General features: G+C 34.6%; 1 protein-coding gene across 1 annotated transcript; it reads left to right on the top strand.

The window, feature by feature from the left end:
• Nucleotides 1-827: 827 nt before the first annotated feature.
• LOC110699986 (protein ANTHESIS POMOTING FACTOR 1-like) lies at nucleotides 828-18,326 on the top strand. The gene is made up of 10 exons (XM_021877475.1): nucleotides 828-1,025; nucleotides 3,228-3,328; nucleotides 3,559-3,668; nucleotides 3,779-3,845; nucleotides 4,067-4,166; nucleotides 6,827-6,943; nucleotides 7,026-7,163; nucleotides 7,329-7,410; nucleotides 7,725-7,774; nucleotides 17,971-18,326. The coding sequence occupies exons 1-10, from the start codon at nucleotides 948-950 to the stop codon at nucleotides 18,133-18,135; spliced, it is 1,008 nt and encodes a 335-aa protein (XP_021733167.1). The 5' UTR covers nucleotides 828-947; the 3' UTR covers nucleotides 18,136-18,326.
• Nucleotides 18,327-22,500: the final 4,174 nt, after the last annotated feature.

Genomic DNA, 22,500 nt, shown 5'->3' on the forward strand with positions numbered 1-22,500 from the left:
GACCTTCCTCCGACTCGGAGTCGGATTATTTTAACGGAGTCGAACTCGGATTACTTTTTTCTCGGATCGGGGCGGATATTTTACCTCGGATCGGGGCGGAGTAGGGTCGGATCCGGACTAGATTGTCATCCTTAATCTCATGGATCGTTGGGTGTAACCTTCACCCTGTGAACGGTTTACAAGTTCCTAAAACTTGTTGGCGACTCTTTTATTCTAGCTTCCTTCCCTTTAGATGCCATCATATTTAAGTGTATGATCACAATGGGGTTTAAGTGTAGAATGACTTGAAATATAACCTACAATAATGTCGTACTTTAAGTTCCTAATAACATTAAAAATCACTTAATTTTTTAAAAAAGTTACTATGATAAAAATAAAGTTACTATGTTGAAAATAAGGGTCACTATATTGAATATAATGCCAGTTACGCAAGATTTTCTATTGCTCGACCCTAATAGAGAGATGAAAATGATCGTGTAAGAAGTTTAACAATTCAATACTAGAGTTCAATGAAGTCGCAATGCTAATTGGACAACACCTTAGGGCCTGTTCATATTTACTGTTAATTCAATACTTTGTTAATACTAAAGCGCAGTGTTTTACTTCGATTTCATTAAATCCACCGCAAGTGGTTTGAATTCCTTTGCATACGAATTAGGGTTTTCAATAGGAAATAGGATTTTCAACAGGATATTGACACCATTTTCGGAATGTGGTAGCTTCAGTTAGACCAAATCTCTAAATGTGATTTTCTTTTCTTCGCTACATTTGGGTATACTTACAATACTACCCCTAACTGCTATGTTGATAAGACGAAATTAGCCCTTGATTTCTTGGAGTTGTTACTCAGCCTTATTTTCTCGAGGTTTTCTGGTGCTGCTTGGCTTTTGCTTTGCTAACACTACCGGCCCAAACGAAACTTACTGCATTTACTCTCTTCAACGTTAATGGTGATTATGTCTCTCAATCAGCTTGATGACGATATTGTGCGCACCATGTCCATTGGCGCCGTCTTCTCAGACTTTGTGAGTTTATAACTACTTTAACTCCTTCATATTCTTTCAATTTTTACACTTCAAGTCCCGTGTTATTCAGTTACTTGATTATGAAATTGTTTTAATTTTCAATATGTTATGATGTTTGATTTTTGTCTGCATTTTTTTGTTGTTGTAATTTCCTATTTAATTTTTTTCAATTTGAGTGCTGATTTTTTTTTATTGGATGTAATGCATTATGATTTGCTGCTTGAAATATGCTTTTGATTCTCTAAGGTGTTGTTGGTGTAATAAATTCAATGGTTTTGAAAAGTTTTATTTGAAAAATTAGGCTTGTAAATTTAATCACTAAATTTGCTGGTTACCAATGAGGAATAACTATAAGAAAAAGCAGAAAACAAAGAAAATCCAAGTTTTTCATCTTCATAAACAAATGTTTCGGGGTAGAAATGGTAAGCAGTTTTACCCATTTCTACCCCAGAATACTCCAATTTTGCCCTTTGATAAACAACATCTGTTTTGTCGATAAATAAGGGCTCCCTCCAGAAAACATGTCATTATCAAATGTACCAGAAGGCAAGACAGTTGAAAATGATTACATGACAATGTTCATTTAAGATGACTCCATTTGGAATGAAGTTGAATCTTAAGAATTAGTGATTACTTTTTAATTGGCTTAGTTCACTACCTCAACGCAGTACATAATACTTTGGCATTGATTTAGCTAGTGACTTTTCAGTTTGCCATTCCTCACATAAGTTAGAACATCATAGAAGTTGCTATCAAATTTCCATGTTTGTGCCTTGGTCCACAATATCCTGCTCTTGTAAGATTTGTATGTAGATAGGAATAGAGTTCTGCTCCTTTTATTCATGTTGAATGTACAAGTTTACTCAACAATTATGTGAACCATACCCTTCTTGAAAACATGTGTCTGCCCCAACCATGATAATCAGGCATATTAGCTGTAGTATTGGCGATCCTTGATCTTCGTTCTCTACTTCATTGTTCTTATTCCCTCTACTACGACACTGTGTTAGCATATAGCTCTTAACCTAAATGTTCTACGATAATGCTATGTCATCTGGATGAATGAGTGTAGTCTTAAATGTTTAAATGGGAGAGCTCTTTCTTGCTTTGTTGATTTCAACTTAATCTTTCCAAATTTTGTTGTCTAAGACTCTAAGGTGATACAAAGCTGGTTCATGGTTGTAGGCATGAAGGCCATTTGTTTTTGTTTTCAAATCTTTTGCCATGTTCTATCTTTCTTTAGTTTAGGGCCAGTTAGCTATGAGATTTTCATTCATGAATATGAGCGCTATTTCCATGAAGGTAATGCTATATTTTTTAAAAATTAGCACTTCTGTAGGTGCAATATCAACAGTGAAACTAGTCCCATGTTGCATGGAGACAGCTTGACTGTAGACTATGATTCTATTACAATAGCTTTAAAATTTAGGGACAGAGAAAGTGTTCAGAAATCAAATGTGAGCAGATGCTAGACTTTCAGTCTGTATTTATGTACACTTGTTAAATAATTATTTTACTCATTCAAATGGATATTAACACTAAGGTAAGATCCTTGAAAAATAATACAAATTTATACAAAAGCTTGAACCATCCAAAAATATCTGAAAGTTTTACACTTTTGAATAGTCCAAAGTGCAATGTTGATACTTTGAATAGTCCAAGTTATATCATTGATGTCTGCATGTGTAGCCTTGCTTGCCGACATATATTTTCCTAGTTTTCAGCAATTGATCCATGAAAATATTAGGATCATGCAAAATGTTGATCTCTCTATGTTGAATACTTCTAAATAGTCCGACGGTTAGTCCGAGATGTATCATTGGGACCTGCATGGAAGCCAAAAGTTGCTGACTTGTGTTGCCTAGTTCCAATAAGTGACTTCCTAGACCCTTTTGGCTCTTAATGAAATGTCTTAAATATACTCTAACTCATATTTGCTAAATCACTCTATGGATTCCAAGTATTTTGTCCCACATACAACAGATAGCTAGAGTTCTGCAAAATTATTCATGATACTAAATAGTTTTATTTCATAAAGTATGAGACATGCCAATGTTTAACAATAATCTACTAAAATAGGAATAGTGGGAAAGATTCTTAAGAGCTTACATGAAGCATCACATGTTTTGTTTTTTTTTTTTTTTTTTTTTTTTTTTTTTTTTTGTGACATCTTTGTCATCACCAAATAATTATTCTTTGCAGGGTGGAAAGATAAACTCAATCGATTTCCATCGAACAAGTGATCTGTTGGTTACTGCCAGTGATGATGATTCAGTTCGACTTTATGACATTGTTAGTGCCAAGTGAGTCCACTGTTCGAGATAAAACTGAACTTAATGATGCTAAGCTATTAAGCATCTCAATTACTACCTTCCACTGTTCTTTCTCATATGTGCTTCTTACATACCTTGATAATGGCAACCTATTATCAATGAACATGTTGTTATAAAATTTAGTTAATTCATTAAATGGAATGCCTAGTTTTTAAGCTAATATATTGTTGATTCACTGATTTAAATGTAATGATTTCCAGACTTCTGAAGACCACATATCATAAAAAACAAGGTGCTGATCGGATATGCTTCACCCACCACCCTAGCTCGGTGATTTGTTCCTCCAAGTATAACCTTGATTCAACAGGAGGCAAGTTCAGTTACTATTGTTTCTCGACTATGTTCTGTTTCAATCATGTGCAGGCTTCACTGCTTGCTGTCTGAATACTATGTAAATGTGCTCTTGCTTCTTTCTTGCAGAATCCCTACGATATCTTTCCATGTATGATAATCGCTGTCTTCGTTATTTTAAAGGCCATAAAGAAAGGTTTGAATATCGTCACACGAATTTGTTGTTAACTATATAAATGGCCTCTACTGTTGGATCCTTGTTGATCTCTTGCTTGATTTTCTCTTTGAATCATATTGGGTGTTGTGGACCTTTGACTGTGAAGTCTTGGAAATATTCTTGTACTACCATTTCTATGTTATCTCACTGTGGAAGTTGAAATGCCTTGGATTACTAATATCTGCTGGTGTATTTTGCAGAATTGTTTCCTTGTGCATGTCACCAATCAATGATAGCTTTATGTCTGGTTCCCTTGACCACAGCGTAAGAATATGGGATCTTCGAGTAAATTCCTGCCAGGTAGGACTCTAACCTTTGTAAACATATATTTTTATGTTCTCTATAGTCTATATCGAAAAAGATTTTAGTGACTGCTGTTGTTATTAAATCTAGAGAATACTTCTTTTCCATTGCAAGTTCATTGTTATATAATTAAGTAATTAATTAATTGAGTGTTGTTTTGCTATGTGTGAACAATTTCCAATTCGGTTGAATTAGAGAAACTATGTTCTGTGTAATTCAGTTAGGCCTACCTCATCTGGCTAAGGTGCTATGATGTTTATCTTTGCTATCTTCAAAATTTGTTTTTATGCCTATAATAAAGATGATATACATCAATGATAGTGGGAGAAATTTTGTTGAGCTTATAGCTTATAGCTTAATTGACAAATCTTTATATGGAGTTTAACTTTCTTTACTATGAAACTCCATAGAATTTGATTATATCCATATTCTAATATTCTTTTAAGTTAGGCGAGCTGAATGTAGCTTTTGAAATCCAAATTTCTATAACTTACAAGTTTGTGTGCACTTTTCGAATTTGTATATGGTTCATTAGTGGATCTAATTTGATTGTTTCATCAATAGTTACTTTTATTCACAAATATTTATGTAGTGCATTTCATCAATCTTCAGTAATAATATTTCATCAAGTTTATGTAGTGCATTTTACAAATATTTACTTTTATTTCACAAATATTAATGAATCTCACTTAAATGCAAGTGTGGTTGGAGGCATATCACCTGCCACTAGAATTTCATTTGGATGCCATCTTGATCAATTGTAAATGGTAGGTTCTTTGGTGAACCTCAATTGGTAGTGTGTTTATTTTATTCTACTATTATTTTTTTTTTTTGGTGGTGTTACTGCAAACAATGCCTCATTTGTGGTTGTGGGTGTATCGTATCCTTGAAATTCAATTTGAACTCTTTTTTATGAAACTTGAATGATATGCGCTTTGATAAATTCAAAGTTTGAGCACCAAGCTTAGTGCTCGTACGTGCACCATTAATTTGCTGACGATCCGATGTACTTTTTTGTTAAATAAGCTTAAATAAGTGAATGGAACCTAATGGGAAAATGACAGTGTAGTGGTTGTCTTTGCCAATTGCCAATTTACACCATGTAATTTGAAATGATTATTCGAATTTTTCACATAAATTTCTATTTCAAGTGTACTGCATACTTTAGGGCTCTGACGCTTTTTTTTCACAATGGCTTAGGTCATGAGAATCTCCCATCCTTTAGTTTATATTTTGGCAAAACAAAGGTGTGAATTTTATGAAATAAATTCTAATCCCATCTTGTCGTCTATCAACAGCACTTGTATTGTTGATAATGGCCAATGTTAATGAGGGTTTTGAATATGTAGTTACATTCCATATTACATCTCAACTAGTGTCCAGGTGATAATATTTTTAAAATTTTTTTTGTTATTGTTTGATGAAGAAATCACAACTAATAAGTATCAAAGATGGATTTTTGTAAAAAATCTAATTACTTGTTGATCCTAAGATCAAACCTTATTTAACGCTGTTTGGATGTCATACATTCCATGTAAGCCAAAATAGATCTTTGATTTTCTTTGACATGCGGAGTTTTGCTGCATCATTATTTATTTTACTTAACCTTGTCTCAGGTCTTACACATAAATATTTGCTTATCAGTGAATGCACAAGGTCCTTCACTGTTGTTTAATATGCAAAACTCTTATTAATTTTAACTTTTTGGTTCATTATCAGTATGGGGGTTGTTAAGGAGTACTTAGGGTCTAGAACAAAGGTATCAGGACCATTGTGTTCGTTCATCCCATATTGCAGAATAAACCCAATCTAGGTCGCTGCTCATTGCAAACAAGATTGCCAAAGGTAGCGACCAATGTTCTCATCCTCTGTCACTACAACCACATCAATTGAGCCTAATCTATTCTCAATCATGGGTATCGTTTGATAAACCTAAAAATGTGATTGAGCCATTGAGGCATTGTTGGGAGATGACTTTTGGCTATGCCTTTGAGTAACACTGATATATAGAATTGTTTTTTGTTTGTGGAGTCCCTCCAGTAATCAAAAACCGGTACTAGATAGGATCATATGAAAGCAAGTGTTAGACTGAAAACTGAAACGTTTAAATGTACCCATGTAAAAGTCAAAAGTACCCCCTATTTTTTTTTTTTGGATGTACCGTGGTTGTCACAAGGTTTTGAAATTCTGATATTAACACCTACAATTCCCTCAACACATTATAGAAGAAATATACCATGGTTTGTACACATTTCCTCATAACATCATCTCTCCTCAAGTTTTACGACAATTTATTGTTATACATAATGCCATTGTGCTATCCAATAGGCATGAAGCTTTTAAAAGAATCACATTGAGGTTTGATTCTAAAGGTGCTAATTACAATGTTGTTTTACATGCATTTCACTTAGAAGAGTTTGAAGGTGAAGTCATGAAGATCAAGCATATGTAATAACTAACAAACATGGCAACATATTTATTAGCCCAATTTTTAAATTCTAAATTAAGTTCCTGCTAAAGCATACTTCGTATGATTTAAAAGGTGATACATTTATTAAGTGCATAATAATTCTTAAACTTTACGTGCATTTCAGTTAGTAAAATTTTTATTGATATGGGAATTGTTATGATTTCGTTTGAACTTGTATGGTTTTCAGGGGATTTTAAGGTTGCGGGGAAGACCAGCAGTTGCATATGATCAGCAAGGACTTGTTTTTGCAGTTGCAATGGAAGGGGGTGCTGTTAAATTGTTTGATTCACGCTCCTATGATAAGGTGTGGCACCATATAACCTAGACACTAGCATGCAAATTCTTTATATTTGTAACTGATAATGATTTTTAGACTTTCTATGTAGGGTCCTTTTGATACCTTTCTAGTTGGTGGAGATACTGCGGAAGTCTGTGACATAAAATTTAGTAATGATGGAAAATCTATGCTCTTGACAACCACAAATAATAATGTCTATGTCCTTGATGCATATGCTGGGGAAAAGGTTACTTTTATCTTAGCTGATTATTTCATTTGTGTTTGGCTCATTACATTACCTTCCAATATAAACTCGAGCTTCTATGAATTCTTGTTTCATCGCTCCTGCACACTCTACAGAGAGAGCTTAATTCATGAGAAATATTTTAGTCTAAATTTTTTTCTCATGCAGCGCTGTGGATTCAGCTTAGAGCCTTCACATAACACAACGATAGAAGCAACATTCACTCCAGATGGACAATACGTTGTTGCAGGTTTGTATTCCTTTTCCTTGGCACTATATGGAAAAATGCTGTACACTATGATAAAGTATGCTGCTTCAATATATATATATATATATATATATATATATATATATATATATATATATAAGCCAATCTGTGCTGTTGATCTATGAATCTTTCCATTACTTTTGTTTTGGTTCCTAAGCACTGATCACTATGCTTGAACTTTTTCGTTTGCCTTCCATATGTCACTCTAAACCTCTCTATATGTGAACTCTATTGTTGGCTTTTCTAGCTCGATGTAAATCCCTAGGGATAAATGCTATGTTAAATTTTCTGTCCAGGTTCAGGTGATGGAAGCTTGCATGCTTGGGATATTAACTCAAGGAGTGAGGTAGACTATCTTCACTATACCTTTTTCCATTCTCCCACATTCCTTTAACTGGCACTCGCTCTGTTTCAAATAAGTACTTTAGTTTGACCGGTATATGTGCCAATGCTGAATTTTGACCTATCTTTAATAATCAAGAAGAATAAGTTATAAAAATTTTATATTCAAAAATTATATATTTGAGATGACTAACTTTATTAGTGCTGTATGGAAATTGTGCAAATGTCCGATACAGGGGCACTTAGAAAGAAATAGAGGGAGTAACTTTATTCTTGTGCATCCATATTCTATGAAGTGATTTACTTACATTCATTTTTGACAAAACTGAATGAGTTAACAATGGGAAATAGTTTTTTCTCCTTATGCTTTGCTAATGTAAAGCTTAATAATTTTATGGAAAATTTTCCAAGAATAACACCATCTTTCACCCGTCTTCCAAGAATAGAACAACCTTTGGATTATTTTAAAATAAAACGACCTTTGATATACATATGCCAAATATAGAACGTAGCTTGTTGGACTTGTTAAATAGGTTACCAGTGACACGTGTCACAATATCATTAGTCAATTTATTTAAGAATTTTTTAAAAAAAACCGTAAAAGAAAAAAAAAGCTCCCTCCCCCGTGCTGGCAGCCGCCCCCACCACCAGGCCTCCCCATAATCGCCGGCGGCTAGAGCCCCAGGCCCCTACCCCGCCAAACCACCTTCCTCCGCCCTAAAACCCTCCTCCTTCACCTCGAAAACCCTCCTCCCTCCCCTTGAAAACCCTCCTCTCCCCACCAGCTAGCGCCAAACCACGTGCATTGTGCCGACAAACCAATTTCGCGGTTTCGCCCTTCCGAAGGCTGTCTCCACCCCCTTCCCCCCTTTAACCACCTCCAAAAAGTCCAAAACCCCTAAAACCAATACTCAATTTTGGGGTTTTAGGATTTTCAGATGCTGGTTCAAGGGGGAAGTGGGTGGAGACGGTCGGAGGGGATAAACAAATTTGCTGGCACAGGGGAGTGAGTTTGGTCGCCGTCCGACAAGGAGAGGAGTGTTTTCGAGGGGAAGGAGAGGGAATTTAGAGTGGGGGGAAGGTGGTTTAGGGGGGTGAGGGGCGCTGGATGGTCGAGCTCTAGGTTAGGATGGGGTATCACCGGTGTCAGGTAGGGGGGCTTTGGTCGCCGGTGGTGATGTCGGGTGGTGGTGGCTTGGTGGGGTTGTTGCTGGCAAGAGGGAGGGATTTCCTTTTTTAAATTTCAGTTTTGTTTTTAGTTTTAGTTTTTTTAATTTAGGTTTTATTTTTTAAAATCATTATTATTAAAAAAATGTGAAAATAAATTAAAAGTATTTTAACCAATGTCAAATGTAACATATACAACACGTTACAGGTTTTTTGTTCTATTTTTGGCAGATGTTAAAGGCCGTTTTATTTTAAAATAATCCAAAGGTCGTTCTATTATTAGAAGATTGCAAAATGGTGGTGTTATTTTTGACAAGTTTTTCTAATTTTATTCAACATAAGACCTTATCACCTTATCGCCGAGGTCTAAAGTGCACCAAGGGTATGCTTCTTGGTTGACCACTTTACATGGGATAAAACTTGCTAATGTGGGAGTAATCTTATAATTGCTACAACAAGTGAAAGGTTAATGCAACATAGAAATGAAATATAGAAGAGGTTAAATTAACATCTATCCAAGAATTTGCACAAAATACATGATAGGGAGGATTACCTCCTTGAACACAATCAGAGAAAGAATAATGATCTCAATACTAAGCTAAAGTAAAGAGCTAAGAACTATAAAAGATTAATTGTTAGTTGTTTATAATTACGAAATTAATTATTGCGGGCCTAGAAAATTAATCAAGACAAAAGAAAATAATAGCAAAAAAGATAAAATAAAAAGAACAGTGATGGGGCTTTAGTGGGGCAGAGAACAAATAAAGTAATTGAGGGTAAGTGCTTGAAAACAAAAAGAGCAAGAAATCAACTTACCTCATCGCCTACTTTTCCAGTAAACCTCATGCCAAATTTGAAAGACAAGGCTTGAAGTTATTTCAATTGTTCTTAGACTCCCATATGTTTCGTCGTTTCGTTGAGGGGAACATAGTGTATGTACTTTCCCTTCATGGCCTTGGCCCTCTTCGTGTTCTGGGTTCTCCACCTTCTTTTTCATAGTTTCCCCTTTGTTTTGCACTTTTTCCTTTTCAACGATTTCCTCCTCCCTATTGGCATGTATGCATAAGGCCTCGTTGGATAATTGAAGGTTTTTGGCCTTATATATGTATTAGGCCTTTTTGGGTAGATGACGGTTTTTAAACTTATATATATATATATATATATATATATATATATATATATATATATATTATATATATATATATATATATATATATATATATATATATATATATATATATATATATATATATATATATATATATATATATATATATATATATAGGTGAGGGATCGGGTGATAATAGGTCCATATGTGAGAATTTATAGTTATACGAGAACTAATTTAAAATTTAGAACATGTGAGCAAAAATTTAGAAAATGTGAGTTAAAATTTAGAACATGCGAGTTAAAATTTAGAACATGTGACTCAAATAAAAATTTTGAACATATGAGTAATAATTTAGAACATTTGTGTGAGTAATATGTTTAGAACATCTGATTTAAGAATTCGAACAAGTGATTAAAAATTTATAAAATTTGCTTTATGAAATTTTAAACATATGAGTAAAATTTAGATATATGATTTAAGATTATGAACATGTGAATAAAAATTTAGAACAAACTGATATAGAATATAAAAAGTGTGAGTAAAGAATTATGAACATACGCTTTAAAATTTGGAACATATAATTAAAAATCTTAAAAGACACGTTTTAAAATTTAGAACATACAATTTAAAATTTTGGAACAAGTTATTTAAAATTTATGACATCGAACTTAACTAATTTATGGTTTAGAACATGTGAGTACTAAATTAAAACATTTGATTTAATTTAGAACACCTAAGGAAAAGTTTAGAACATCAAATTTAAAATTTAGAACATACGAGTAAAAATTTAGAACACTCTTGAGAATTCCTGTAAACAAGGCTTGTTATGTTGGTTAAGGAGTGGTGTTTTTTCCTGAGGGAGTTGGAATCAAATCCTATCCCAAACAAGTTTTTTTTATTATTTTTTTTAATTTTTTTTAATTTTTTATTAATATATTTATATTATTTAATTTAATAGATTTGGCTAACTTTTTTGTCAATTGAGTGGAACTTTAGGCTAATTGCTTACATTTAATATGAAATATCAAACTTTTAGGGTTATATGCTAGTTTATTTGAAAATTATTGTTTTTGTATTGATATCATGAAATAAAAAACACTAGAATTTTTTTTTATTTTTTTATTTATTATTATTTTTTTTTAATATAGAAAAGTTAATAAGAGTAAATTTTAGTGTTGAATCTTTAGTGATGATTTTGCTATTATGAAAAATTATAAGAGTAAATTTAACTCTTTGTTTAGTAACAATAAATTATTAGTGCATTTTATTTTTTTCAATTTTTTTTACTAACAGTCCGGCCCTCGGGACTTGAAAATCCTGGCTTCTAAAATCATAAGAGTAAAATTTAACTTTTTTTTTTTCGCCCCTGCTTGTTCTAATTATTAAATCAGATGTTCTAAATTATCACTCACACAAATGTTCTAAATTATTACTCTTATGTTCTAAATTTTAATTTGAGTCACATGTTCTAAATTTTAACTCATATGTTCTAAATTAGAGATCAGTTCTCATTAAACATGGGCAACGGGTCGTGCCGTGCCGAGCCGCGGGCCAAACCGTGCCTTTTTTTTTTTTAATAAATGAAAAATAACGATATATATTTTTTTTAGTACAACTTAATTTATGTGATTAATTTATGTTTATGTTAATGTTAATATATTTTGTTTAGATTTTTTGAACAACTTTATTTTAATATAGGTTATACAAATCATTTATCTAATTATGTTTAAGTTTATATAAACAAATAAAAACAATTTTATTAATTTAGCAAAAAACAACAATGCATATAATAAAAAAAACATACGAGTGCGATAATCCGAAAACACAAAAAATTGAAGAATAACTTATTTTATTATATGACGGTAGCCGGTACGATAATTCAATAATACAAAATAATTAATTATAATTAAAAATCGTACAATAGTGTATGAATAACTTCATTTATTATACGGAATAAGAAGTTCGATAATACAAAAATTATACAATAGTGTATAATGTAAATATGTAATAATGTAATTATTATTGGTCGTCTTCGCCTTCGTCTTCATCTTCGTCTTCATCTTCATCTTCGTCTCCTTGTGGTTCAAGTTCATCGGCCAATTGAGTTGATTGAGAAGTATGAGAACTAAAAGAAGTCGACATTCCTTCATCGTCGTCGTCGTTTTGTGCATAAGTACGATCTTGAGAACGAGTTTCGGCATCCAACCAATCCTTGAAGCAAACACACATTTTAAGTGTTTCGGGTTTTAGTCTTGTTCTTCTATCGTCTAAAACTCGTCCCGACGCACTAAAAGCTCTTTCGGAGGCAACGGAGGAGACTTGGATAGCAAAAATATCATGAGCCATTGCCGACAAAATTGGATGTTTCACGGTTTGTGATTTCCACCAATCAAGGATGTCGAGGCCAAACTTCTCTTCATCGTCCATGCCTTTCATGAAGTCGTAACTTAGGTACATTTGCAACTCCGAAACATCGCTTTGTGTTCTCTTACTTGATGATGATTCCATACTTGAAAACTTGGACATCATGTTAGCAGCTTGTGCAAATAAATCTTTGGCCCGTTTACTTACATTTTTGGATGTTTGAGAAGGGGCAAATCGAGACACGGTTCCATATTTACTTTCATAAACTCTATATAAAGAAAAAAAACTCATTAGTCACCTTATTTTTAAAATTTTCAACATCATCTTCAAAAATCATGTTACTATAATAAATATTAATTAATAAAAAAGTGCCATCATATTTTTGCCTAGGATCTAAAATAGAAGCAAAAATATAAATCATAGGAATATCGGTATAATATTTACGCTATTTTTCTTCCATGGATGGAAGATATCCACGATAATCATGTTGTGATCGATGTTTCGCAAAAAGTTGTGCAAGTAAACATGCATTGCTAAGAAAAGAATGGAAACAAGGATTATATACAGAAGAAAAACAATGTGTCATACCATATAGTAATTGTAAAAACTGCATATATTTTTCACAATTAACTCAATCATCTTCTAGTAAAGCACATTGTGGAAATTTCATATTGTAAAAAAGTGTTAAATGAACCTTGTACTCGATTGCCCGACTCAACATTTCATAGGTGGAGTTCCACCTAGTTGGACAATCCGGTGCTATTTTTATGGTCTTTATCCGTTGTTGCCTGCAAAAACCTTTCCATTTTTGATATCTCAAGTTAGAGCTATTAATAGACATAATAGCATTCCTTATTTTGTGATAAAATGGACCAATTGCTTGTGTCCCATCCTTCACACATAAGTTAAGAACATGACAAATGCATCTAACATGAAGTAATCTCCATCTAATATAACATCGGTCAATTGGGATTTGACCAAATTTGCACTTATGTCATAGAAGTTGCATTATCGAAAGTCATAGACATGATTTTATCCCTAAGACTATATGTATCAATGGCTTCCATTAAATGATGTGAAATGTTAAGACCAGTATGAGGGTATTCAAGCATTTTGAAATGAATGATGCGTTTTTTGTAACAACCAATCATTATCTAACCAATGACAAGTAACACATAAATAGTGAAGTCCGTATCCACCATCCTATGCATCGGCGGTTAAAGAAACTCTACTAGGAAGATTAGCCAATTCATTTACTAATTTCAATTTATACTCTAGATAATTCTTCATGGCAGCAGATCGAACGGTTTTTCGGGAGATTTTTTTTTGTGTTTTAGTTGTAGTGCTCGGTTAATGTAGTTGTTGAAGGCATCATTTTCTGCGAAAAGAAAAGGTTGTTCGGCATGTACAATCATTATCCCAAGTTCATCCCTATCTCTCTCGTAATTGTAAATGAAGCCTTGTGGATGGAATTGAGAAATTTTGGGTTGGGTTGGATCATTAGATGGTCCACCACATTTTTTTGAATGTCTACTAAGGTGTCTCGTCCCTCCCTTGGTATCGACCGAGAAAATTTTACCACAAGTCCGACACCGGGCTTTGGTTCCATTTTTACTTAATTGATAATGTGCCCAAACTTCACTCTTTCGGTTGGTTTGAGCAAATTCCTCTTCGGCACACCACTGTAATATGTTAGGATTTTGGGTGTTAGGAATTTGGGTGGATTGTTCACTCGACCCGGAGGCTTGTGTTTGGCTACCTTGGGTATTAGGAATTGAAAATTCATGTTGTGATCCGTATAAATGAGGTGAGAATTGTGTTTGTTGAAATTCCGAACTAGGCATAGTCCAATGAGCCATATCATCCATTTGTTCATACCTTCCCGTGGTTTGGGGATGAAAGAAAGGGGTGGAAGTGTTTGGAAAGGGCATGTTAGGGGAGTGAAAGGGCATGTTAAGCACGGGAACGGTGTTAGGGGGCCATTGAAGTGTTTGGGTTTGATGATTCCCTACGTTTTGACTTGACTTTTCTAGAGGAGGAGGAAGTGTTCGGGTTTGATGCCATGATATTTAAAAATAACAACAACAATAATAATACAAATAACAATAACAAATTAACAATAACAATAATAATAACAATTAACAACAATAATAATAACAATAGCAATAAGAATTAGTAAGTAGTTTTTATACAAATTAAGTTTTCAAAAATAGTTATAATAATAGTAGATTACTTAGGTCAATGAGATCCCAAGTAGGAGAAGTTAGGAACAACGTTGTCCAGAGCCCAAGTCCCGCCTAAGACAGATTTCACTAACAATCTAAATTATCCACTATAAAAATAGAAAGTAGTTTTTATATAATTAAGTTGTTCCAAGAAAACAATAATAACAATAACAATAACAATAACAATAACAGTAACAATTAAAATAAAGTAGAGTTAGATCTTACAATGACGCTTCAATGCTTTTCCAAATTTATAATTTCCCGAACTTAAAATTTCCCAAATTTATAATTTCCCGAATGTAAATATAACATTTTTTTTTAGTAGACTAATAAAAGTAATAATAGTAAAAATGTAAAATTTATAAGAGAGTACGATTTTTTTTTCTTTCTTTTCACAAAAGAGAGTAAGATTGTAGCCTTTGTAGAAATTAGAGAGTAAGAAAATTAGAGAATAAGAGAGAAGAGATGAATTGTGAAAAATTTGGAGGAAGAAATGGGGTGTTTATAGGGAATTTGGGTGGGAAAATTGCAAAAACTAGCCGTTATTATAGCTGTTGGAAAACGGCTAGTTTCCAACGGCTATGGCACTGGCTTCGTGCCGTGCCTGACGGGCTTTGTACCGTGCCGTGCCGTGCTGGCGTGCCGGCCCACGTGCCAGCCACCGCGTCGCCTGCCGTGCTCGTGCCAAAATCCAAAATTTTGTTCACGGCCCACGACCCACAGGTGGGCCGCTGTGCCGTTCCCCGTGCCGGAATCGTGTCGGGCCCGTGCCGCCCGCGTGCCGGCACGGCTCGTGCCCATCTTTAATTCTCATATAAGTATGAATTCTCACATATAGACCTATTCTCATCGGATCCCTCCATATATATATATATATATACACTACCTCCGTTAACTATTATTTGCAACAAAGGGGTATTATTTGTGAGATATATAATATTCCTTTGTTGCAAATAATAGTTAAAAGAGGTAGTATATATATATATATATATATATATATATATATGTATATATATATATTGGTCCTGCTCTAAAATATAATTTGGGCCCTTTATAATTTAAAAAATAATTTTTTTATATTTATCTTATTACTAAAAATAATAGTAACAGAATACAAGTTGAACCATGTATTAACCTTCTAATGTTAGTAGGCATAATTAAAGTATTAAGCAAAACAAATATTATAATAATCACATAATATAATGTAAATAATGGTAGTAGCTGTGAATAAAGTTAAAAGACATATCCATCCTCAAGTGATATTTTTTCTTAGTTTCTTTTTCCCATTTAGTTCAACCTTGTAGAATAATGAGAATTTTTTCCAAATAGAATTTGAAAAAATGTAAGATTTACCTTCAGTTTATCGCTTTATCCCAATTAATGTATTCTGATTATTTTTTTTTTTGGATGAAAAAAATTAGAATATGGATTATATAGGAGATAATCTATACTTAGTATATAAAAACTCTAAACAAGAAAAACACGTCTCCACCATATTACATTTCAATATCTTATTCTCTAACTCAAATGCCACATGTCTTCTTACATTATTAATTTTTTATTACACTATTTTTCTTTAATTCTTTCTTTAAACTTATATTTCATCTTCCATGCCCACTTCATCTTCATCTCCCCTCTTCAATTCAACCTTTTGTTTTTCTCTCTTTAATTTTTGTCCCTCCACCTTCTTTATTTAATCCTCATAAAAATTAAAATTCCAAAAATTTAATTTTTAAAATCATGTTTTCAATTACACATCATAACTATAATGACTTATTGATATTTTCTAATTCATCTTTCTATGCAAATATTCTTGAATAAACTGTTGCACGGGCTAGAAGGCTAGTTGAACTGTTAAAACACTATACTTTATTGTTATAAATCAGTTTAAAAATGGAAAACCTTTTGATTTCCATATGTACTTCATAATTTATTGATCAGATTATTTAAAGAAAGAAAATTAATTGTCAAATTTAAGGGAAGATGAATATTTGAAGAATTAAAGAAGGAAGTTTAATTGGGATAGATGAATTAACAAGGGAATTGAGACGGATGAATTTGTATTGGAATCGCTGAATCTAACAAAGATGATTAAGCGTGATTTTTGGGGCAATTAATTTTATTTTATTTTTTTTTTATTTTTTTTTTTAGATAAAGTAACTAAAATATCTTGCTATTAAAATTTTTTACTTAGTAAAAAATATGGGCTATTAATATCTTTGGCCCTCATTTAACAAGAGCCCAAATGGTGCCCATAGTCATTGTTTCTAAGACATTCAAAGTTTGTTTTTATAACTCTCATATTCTATTCCTTGCTCTTATCTTTCAATGTGGGATATTCCTTTCCTCTATTTATTTTGTTTTAGTTCTTTTTTTCTAAACAATAACATAAATTATCAACAAAAGCTCCAAAATTTCGTGGGTATCCTCTTAGAATTGAGGTGTACTGAACTTGATGTGTGCATTTAGAGTCGTGTTAGATTATAGATCATAGGCTATGGTGACTAGTGACCAAATGGAATTTAGGAACACTTAAGGCATGGTTATGTAACTCAATTGTGATGTTGTATAAAAAATTAAGTCACATTGGGATTGCATTTGTGGACCTTAATTCTTTGAAAGCCACCAACTTAACAAAAAAGTAATTATAGTATAAAATCCAATCTACTACTAAGAAGAATGCTAAATGGGTAAATCTTGAAATCATAAGTGGTGAAATTTAAATAAATTCTCTATAATTGGATTGGTGATATTTAACAGGGACGAATCCTATGACGATTCATGTTTGCCAGCCGCAAATTATTTTTGGACTAAGAATTTGAAGTTGAAGTGGTGTCGGTTTTGATTTTTTTTTTTTTTTTTTTATGCTTATTGCTTAGGGACATAGACTATTAATTCAATGGATGAATTGGTAGTTTTTGGGTGGCTTTGATGATACATGCGTAAAGTAGATGGTTGTTTACTAATAGTGGGTGATTGCGTGTAGAGTAGTGAATGGGTACTAGGATTGGTAACTAAATGCAAATGAATGGTCACTTCTACTACCTTCATTCCCTCCTAGAGCTAGTAGATTGTAGGAATTTTGTCACATTCTTACACTTGGAAGTACCTTTGTTTTGTTAGTACGTGTACTGACATGCAGTATTGTGTGGTGGCTCTCCCCTTTGCACCACCCGTTCCACTGGGAATTTTTGGGTGGGGTGGGTGGAGAGGCTGGAGTTTCAAGGCTAACAGCAGTCATGATGTCTGAGGATTTTTTGTTCTAATCTCTAATGACTTGTGATGCACATCTTTTATCTTTTAGCTCACCTGAATCATAATTTTTTTCTGCAGATTGGACGTTGGATTAGTCACATCGGTGTTGCATCCTGTTTGAAGTGGGCACCGCGAAGGGTGATGTTTGTGGCAGCTTCGAGTGTTCTTACTTTCTGGATAGCTAACCATGGAAAAATCACTGGTGAATCAAATGCCAAGGATGCTGATACTAAACTGGAGTGACTGCTAACATGCTGACAGCATGATCTTTCACATTAATATATGCATCAGGCAATCCAGTGCATTACAATAGATATATGCGTGGCCAAAAACATCACTCATATAAACTTAGAAAGAAGACATACGAGTTACTGGTTATGTAGCAATCAATTTACAGTATTTGACCATTTGAATGTATACATAGCATATTAGCATGTGAAGATCTACTTAACAGTACCTTAAAGTAACATCGTCACCTCATTTTTTATTTTATTAAGGGGGGGGGGGGGGGGGGGGGGGGGGTTGGGGTATTAATAGCACTATTTTAACAACATATCTCTCACATGTTATGTATGTAACTATGTATATATAGGGTTAGGATCTGGTAAGAATTATGCTTATTGTGAGAAGGTGAGAAGTACGGATACATAAATAATGTACTACAGATATAGATACATACATTATAGATACATCAAAAATATATTATAGGTATATTATAGATACTTTAAAAATACATTATAGGTATGTGGTTGTTAATGAGCCGAGCCCGAATACTGGTAGGCTCGGCTTGAGCTCTTGTGTTTGGGTTCGAGTTTGGCTCGAGTTCATGGGTTGTCGGAGCCTTGAAAATTGAGCTTGGCTTTGAGTGCAAAAGTGGAATCGGCTCGAGTTCGTTATCGTCTCAAATTCTAAACCAAGGTTGTTATAAGCTCGATTTGGATATTAGGCTCATTTAGGCCATAAATACATAATACATGTCATATAACCAGTCTTTCATGATACTTTACACAAATCTTCATTACTTAAGTGTTGTGACAGGGTTAGTGGCCATATTTGTAGTGATGCGCGGTGGTGGGAGGCGCGTCCTGTGGTGGCGACAAGAGGTGCGGTGCCATGCAGTTGTTGATATGGGGAGGTGGTGTCGAGTTACAGTGATGGGAATTGGGAGATAAATGGAGCCATGGAGGTGGAGCGATAGAGATGAGGTGGAGGCGTGGAATGATAGAGATGTAGAATGGCAAGGAAATTAAACTTTGAACAGGGCCAATACAACTAATTAATTAGTGAGTGATTGAGTTTGCTTAGGGAGTTTAGAAATTAGGAAATTATTGGGTTGGACCAATGGATAACTTACCAAATTGCCCAATTATAATAGTGGGGTGCTGTTATCAATCAATAACTATATACTAAAAGACACACCGGCAATGACACGTGTCATTCTGGTGTGTTCTTAGTTTTTTTTGAATAAAATTTAATTAAAGAAACAAAATTTATTTACAAAAATAATTCTCTAATATTATACGATATAATCACTTAAAATAAAAAAAATTTGACATATATTTTACACGAATATTTATATGCTATTAAAAATTTCTTAACTCATAATTTATGAATTCCTTTATTTTACTAATTTTCAACACCGTTTTATATCTAACATATCTTACGTAATCCTTTATTTTGCTCAAAATTTGTAAACTACTATATTTATAGATTTTTTATTTTTTTTTTCATAAAAACTGATTATAATGATAGTTTAATAATAGTTATTAAAATTACCGTGCATGGCACGGGAACTAACCTAGTTATACATATTAACTTTATTTAAATGTTAAAAAAATAAATATAATATTTATTATATTAACTTATTTTAAATTAAAAAAAATAAATATAATATTTATTAAAAAAAATGTAACTCAAGCCGCGTGCGAGTTTTTTGAGCCGAACTTAGCATGGCTTTGTATCGTCTTGTTTAGTCTCAAGCTTAGCCATACCGAATCGAGCTTTAACCGAGTCGAGCTCAAACAGTTGACGAGCAGGCTCATTAATAGTCCTAAGTACGTCAAAAATACATTGAAAAGATACATTTAGCTAGAATATCATCAGTAGTATTGTTCATTTTGCTCCAATCTACATGCGCAGCTTCTCCGCTTCAAAATGTTTCAAGTACATGGGTAAATTCATGAATTTTATTATAAAAAATGCCGTACCTAATGTATTAAGCTAAAAAGGTTGATGAATTCCGATTTCTCATTTCATTGCAATTGTAAATCGTGATCATCACAATAATTACTGTTTATGCAAAAGAATTTCGGATCGAAGTTGAAGGGGAGCCTGCTCGTCTGGTCAAACTGAGTCCTGCAAAACAACGAAAGTCAACTGCCTCGGGGGGTGTTCCCGAGAAAGCCCCTTCGACGGTTAAGTTAATAAACTGTGTTTAGAGAGAGAATTTGTAGAGAGAGAGAGAATTAATTACCTCGCTAATCTGTGAAGATTAGCATTTATAGGAGAGAATTAACTAACTTGATTAGGGTAAGGATTAGGGATTCTGGCCGTTCTGGGCCGTGTTAGGCCCTGTTGGGTTATATTAGGGTTTCTCGGGATGCGTGTTGTGCATGATGATTTAATTTTCATGTTTAGGGTTTAACTAAGGGCATTTTGGTAATTTATGTATTTAATGAGCGTGGGCCCACAGGGGGTCCAAACATTAGCCCACGACAAAGTCGTAAAGCACACTCTGCGGTTTGGGAGTTTGTCGGAAAGATATTGATCGAATGAAATCAATCGACCCGATAATTTTTTTTTTTGGTCGAGCTCCTGGTGGGCGTCGATGCTGCTGGCAGGTAGCCTAGGCGCGCAGCCTGGGCGTTGATGCTGCCTGGCAAGCAGCCTGCGGGTGCTGGGCGCTGATGCTGCCTGGCACGCAGCTAGCTGCTGCTGGGCGCTAGTGCTGGCAGCTAGCTGCTGGGTGCTGCTGACTGGAAGGCTTGCTGGACGCTGATGCCTGGTAGGCTCGCTGGGCGCTGATGCCTGGCAGGCTTGCCGGGCGCTGATGCCTGGCAGCGCTGCTGGGCACCAGCACGCACCAGCAGCTGGGCGCTGATGCCCAGCATGCTTGCTGAGCACCAGCTCGCACTAGCATGGTGGGCGATTTTGACTTAGGCCACCCATGGTGGGCGATAATCTTCTTGTGTACTGTAACCTTTTATCTTTATGGGCGATGATTCAACCCTCGACCAATGGCTTCAGACTTTTTTGATCACGTTTGCACGTCTTTCCAACTTATAAAAGAGGTCGTTTTGGCGCTCGGGGTGTCATGTGGGTGATGGAGTGTCTTGGGAACCATATATTATTTTTAAGAATGCTTAAAAATGACCCATCTCATCACCCACGGGGAGCAATGTTGCCCGTTACTTAATAAATTTTGACGAATACTTCGGGAGGCCATAACTTGATCCCCGAGTGTCCGAATCAAGCAAACTTTTTTTTCAACTTGTGAATTTTTTTGAGCTCTAGGTGGTGCTGAAGCTCCAAAGGCCCACCGGAATTGCAAATAAGGCCTCTAGCATGGTGAAAATGCCATTTTTTTTATTACGGTCTCACTTTTAGGCCTACCTTGGAACGGTACGGTCTTGGACCACCCCATAATGAGCCCCTATGATGGGTGATGACATAATTGATGCTTTCTAAGAGCCCCTTGGGTGGGCGATGATATAATTGATGCTTTTTAAGAGCCCCTTGGGTGGGCGGTGATATAACTGATGCTTTCTAAGAGCCCCTTGGGTGGGCGATGATAAGCATACATTTGCATGAGTAACAAGTGTGTGTGACACCCTTCCTTCGCATGAGTAACAAGTGTGTGTGACACCCTTCCTTCGCATGAATAACAAGTGTCCTTTAGCTCATTTTTCAAGGCAAATGTTTCTCTTTATATATTTCTCATTCACAATTTCATTCTCAAAAGATTTCTAGTGAGAGAAAGCAGTGATAAAATTTAGTGAGAGAAAGCGTTTGCAACACTGTTTGGCGGAAGGAAAGCTTGTGCGCTCTTTTTCGGAGGTAGTCGAGGCGGTGATCGTGGTTTAGCATCAGTAGGAGTTTCATTTAGTTGTATGACACTACACTTTAAAGTACGCCTTTGTTCTTTTATGCTTTCTCTCTTTAATGGCATCATCGTCAAGTTCTTCTAGTATTAGACAACCATGGTGGGTTGAACAAGGTGAACCCGCCGTGGAAGTAGCACAAGATTGTTCTGCTACCTCCAGTATCCCTTATGCCGATGTGTTGCCGGATTTCCCTGGCGGGTCTCCGTACTCGTATTATGAGGAGGACTATGGTCCGGGTGAGGTGACTGTGGCCTTCTCAGAGGGAGATGGTTTACTTAATAGGCACCTTGTGAATGTTGTAGTGATAGTGATGGAGGCTGATGGAGGCTAAGACAATGAAGAACGCAATTACCAGGGCAACGCGCAACCACTTGGGGAGGCCTGCAAGCCTATGGGTTGAGGCCGGTGTTTCAAGAAAAAATCCGCCTAGGCCAAAACTCACAATCCATGATTGAGCAGTATGGTGTAACCAGTCAATACGTGGGGTATGCTCCTGAAGATGGGG

Source organism: Chenopodium quinoa, unplaced genomic scaffold (assembly GCF_001683475.1).
Source record: "Chenopodium quinoa cultivar QQ74 unplaced genomic scaffold, ASM168347v1, whole genome shotgun sequence".
In the NCBI taxonomy this organism is placed as follows: domain Eukaryota; kingdom Viridiplantae; phylum Streptophyta; class Magnoliopsida; order Caryophyllales; family Amaranthaceae; genus Chenopodium; species Chenopodium quinoa.